Source organism: Musa acuminata, chromosome BXJ1-10 (genome assembly GCF_036884655.1).
Source record: "Musa acuminata AAA Group cultivar baxijiao chromosome BXJ1-10, Cavendish_Baxijiao_AAA, whole genome shotgun sequence".
NCBI lineage: Eukaryota > Viridiplantae > Streptophyta > Magnoliopsida > Zingiberales > Musaceae > Musa > Musa acuminata.
The window spans coordinates 19,042,509-19,046,493 of record NC_088336.1 but is presented as its reverse complement, the minus strand read 5'-3'; the positions used below and the strand labels follow the sequence as shown (position 1 = coordinate 19,046,493).

The 3,985-nt window shown below is 43.3% G+C and overlaps 1 protein-coding gene across 1 annotated transcript; it reads left to right on the top strand.

The window, feature by feature from the left end:
- The first annotated feature begins 236 nt into the window (after positions 1–236).
- On the top strand, positions 237–3,664 carry LOC104000172 (probable transcription factor KAN2). The gene is made up of 6 exons (XM_009422154.3): positions 237–984; positions 1,083–1,159; positions 1,720–1,765; positions 1,854–2,019; positions 2,966–3,032; positions 3,123–3,664. The coding sequence occupies exons 1-6, from the start codon at positions 372–374 to the stop codon at positions 3,237–3,239; spliced, it is 1,086 nt and encodes a 361-aa protein (XP_009420429.1). The 5' UTR covers positions 237–371; the 3' UTR covers positions 3,240–3,664.
- Positions 3,665–3,985: the final 321 nt, after the last annotated feature.

The window sequence follows — 3,985 nt, the reverse complement described above, 5'->3', positions numbered from 1 at the left end:
AGGAGGAGGAGGAGAAAGAGGAAGAGGAGGAAAAGAAGGAGAAGAAGAGAGAACGAGAAAGAGAAAGAGAAGAGGGAGAAGCAGGAGGAGGAAGAAGAGGAAAAGAAGGAGAAGAAGAAAGAGAGAACGAGAAAGAGAAGAAGAAGCAGGAGGAGGAAGAGGAGGAGGAGGACGAGAAGAAATAAAGAGAAAGAGAAGAAGGAGGAATCGTAGGAGGAGGAGGAAAAGAAGGAGAAGAAGAAAGAACGAGAAAAAGAAGAAGAAGCAGGAGGAAGAGGAGGAGGAGGAGGAGAAAGAAAGAGAGAGAAGGAGGAGGAATCGTAGAAGGAGGAGAAGAAGAAGAAGAAGAAGAGATCTGAAGGTTAGCACAAATGGAGCTCTTCCCAACACAGCCAGATTTAACGCACCAAATCAGCCCACCAAACACCACGCCAGCATCAACATGGAGGAAGCCTGATGAGAGCATCGACTTAGGGTTTTGGAGGAGGTCATTGGACTCGACCAGCAAGAGTATCAACAAGAACATCACCAACCCTTGCACGGCAAAGGCCGACGACATCACTCTCTCCTTAGCTAACCCAAGTGCCACCTACTCCGGCGACTCAAGGAACAGCCTGCTTCCCCGCCTCCACCCTCACCCTCGCCACCACCATCACCATCTCCACTTCCACCACCACCACCACCCACTACTATCAGAAGACTATCACGAAGACCTCGGCTTGCTGAAGCCCATAAGGGGAATCCCGGTCTACCACAACCCACCTTCCTTTCCTGTAGTCCCACTGCGTCAGCAGCAGCACTTGTGTGACTCTTCTTCCACCTCCAATTTCGCTCCCTTCGCCACAACACAAAGCTTGTCCAGACTGAGATTCTTGCCGTCGAGGTTCTCAGCTAAACGGAGCACGAGAGCACCGAGGATGCGGTGGACCTCCACGCTTCATGCCCGCTTCGTCCATGCCGTGGAGCTACTGGGAGGCCATGAGAGTACTCTCCACTTCCCGTTGCCTTCTTGTCTCAGTTATTCGTTTCAGATCGATGAAGGGATTTCTGACCAACGCATGTTTGACTGTCTTGGAGCTTAGGAGCGACGCCCAAGTCAGTTCTTGAGCTCATGGATGTGAAAGATCTCACCTTGGCTCATGTGAAATCTCACTTGCAGGTGAGCAAAATCTCTGGTTTCTTACAATCTGCAAAAAGGAATTTTTCTTGAACTTACAGGAATCAGGCAGTCTCGACCTTTTCTTGGATTTGATTGGTTTCTCGCTAATCTTCTTCTGAGTTCTCTTACGGCTGCTATTATTCGATCCCTTTCCCACTTGGTTGATGCGATGTTCCCTAATGATCAAAGACCGGTTGCCGTTGCACTTGGAGAGGAGAAGATCCGTCCCTTCCATTTCCTCTCTCTCTCTCTCTCTCTCTCTCTCTCTTTGTGTGTGTGTGTGTTGGGGGAGCATTGCAGCAGCTTTTGCATAGGGAACATAGACAGGCTACTGTAGGGAAAGAGAGGAGGTTAACACCACCAAAAAAGAGAGAAAAGTCCACTGATTGGCTCAAGCTTTAAGAACAACAAAGATGAACCAAGTGTACCTTAGAACTGCATCAATGGCTAAAAATAGGACAAGGGGAAGCTTTAGGTGTCTTTCCTGCAGCAATTTAGACATGGAAATGACCTATAATCCCAATGTCAACAAATGATCATGATGATATGGATGACTGCAGATGTATCGGACTCTGAAGAACACAGATAAACCAGCAGTTTCTTCAGGTAATTTAAGAAACATGTATTTATTTGTCTCTATATTTTCCAGTTTAGAAAGCTTCTTGCTTACGTTTATTCTCGCTCTTTGCTGTAGGTCAATCTGATGGATTTGAGAACGAGTCAGCTGGAGAGATCTGTGATGATAATTTGCTAGATAACCCAAATCCCCATAGGTTGGGATCATCTGCTCAACATGGTTGGTCATCAGCTGCACATCACAGCACCACTCACATCAGTGGTCTATGGAGCAATCCTTCAAGGTGATGACGAGTTTGTTTTCCTGTAATTGTATGGCATAAACATGATTTCTTTTGCTCTTAGATGATTACATTGATTCATTTCTGTCACTATGTTTGTACTGCAAGACGATCCATGTTCTGGAGGTAGACTGACATGTGTGAGCTTCCCCTATCCTCTTTCTTTCTCTTGGGTAATAGACATGCACGTATAGGTGTCTGTGTTAGTACTTGACATTCTTTCAGTTGAGAACCATGTCTGGACATGGTTTGTATTTTGAGCACCTCTTCATCAATGTCAATAACATGTTCTCAATCGTGTCATAAGCAAAGAAACAAATTGCTATGTGCCCATTGCAAAGTTTCTCTTCATGGAACAGATGATCACTAGCTGTCACTGGTGAGGATAACCATTGCTTGCTCCTTCCTTATATGCACTTAAGACCAGAAGCTAAGAATGTAAACAAGAATGGTTTGGGGATTTGCTTCTCATTGAAGTCAGAGTCTGTGATCTCCTCTTTCTTGCATCAATCTTATGGGCCCTTTAGGTTCGTCAAAGCCTCTCTTCTACTCCTTTTTAACTTTCCACTGTTGATCTCCACATAGATGCTCAGAAAAGGCAGCATGTATCATAGCTTTGTTCCATCTGTCCAGGATCTCATGAACATTTGATCCTTCATGATGATGATATGATCCATTTGCATAGTTCAGAAAGGACACCACAGTGACACTTTTGTTCCAAGACACAGACTCATCTGAAAAATCTGTTCCAAAAGGGACAGATCTGACTGTGGGTACCTTTCTTTTTTCCCTTTTAATCTTGCAAATGTCCTCCGAGCTTCCTTGCATCTTCTTTTTGCGGCTAATTGGTCATGGCATGGAACTGAGATTTCCTTCAATAAGCTATTAAATGTCTACATCTTGCATGTACTGATTCCCATGGTCTTTCTTGCGGTTTCATTTGCAACAGGGAAGGCTGCCTCACTGCCACCATACCTTGTGATGAATCCAACACTGGGAGTATGCATTCATTTAAGGTACCAAATTAGCATTTCAGATAGATATAGCTTATCTTTCATTCATATAAACATCACAAACACCAATATGATGCTTTATTTCTTCTGCAGAAGGACCTGCAACCAAAAAGAATGGAAATGTATTCAGATTTGAACTCATCATGCCTGTCGGAGACATTGAGCCCATGCAAACTCAATCTGGAGTTCACTTTGGGTAGGTCACAATGACCTGAAGTACCCCAAGAACCCACCGCCAAATAAAGGGACTCAAAAGAAAAGCAAAGTGAAAGAAAGGTGAAAGAGACAAGAAGACAATTGAGGCAAAAGGCAAGAGTAGCGAAAGCATGTTGATCTATAGATATGTTCTTCAAAGATATGAAGTTTCATGGCATCTCTCTTTTGCTTTGGTAAAGGGGAAAGGATCAATCAGGGTTGCTTCATTCTCGTGCATGTTCGCGTGTACTCTTTGCTTTATATTCTCCCAAGAAAGTCAAAAGGCAGTCATGAAAACAAGCATCAAACACAAAAATGAGACGATGCTGCATTGCTTTACTGTCCTTCCTATCTCCACGATCAAATCCCTCGGATGATAACATGTGTTGCTGATGAATGAATGAACATTACAGAGCATCTGAAATGATTTTTTTCTTGAACATGATGACTTCTCAGACAGCATCATCTTTACCGATAATTTCTTTCGCCCGAAAACTTTCTACAAGAAGCTTGCTATGATCTTGAAGTCGCAGTAGCCGTAAGTTCTCTTTGATAGAACATGTTAACATCAGAAAGTGCGCTAGAACTATTTTTCATCCATAACTTTTGATGATTCATCATGGTGTGTGGACTCCAACCAATAGACATATAGGACTGTTTTACTCCTATCATCTCATCTCTACCTTTTTCATCTTTCTATGAATCTTATTCATGGATGATTAGCTTTTGTAATAATTTAGATAACACTGGACCATCAAAAC

What these genes read in the sequence shown, in the direction of transcription:
- LOC104000172 (XM_009422154.3), top strand. Translation starts at nt 372, where the DNA reads ATGGAGCTCTTCCCAACACAGCCAGATTTAACGCACCAAATCAGCCCA. An exon ending in TAAACCAGCAGTTTCTTCAG is followed by an intron (nt 1,766 to 1,853) that starts GTAATTTAAGAA and finishes TCTTTGCTGTAG; the next exon opens with GTCAATCTGATGGATTTGAG. An exon ending in CTATGGAGCAATCCTTCAAG is followed by an intron (nt 2,020 to 2,965) that starts GTGATGACGAGT and finishes CATTTGCAACAG; the next exon opens with GGAAGGCTGCCTCACTGCCA.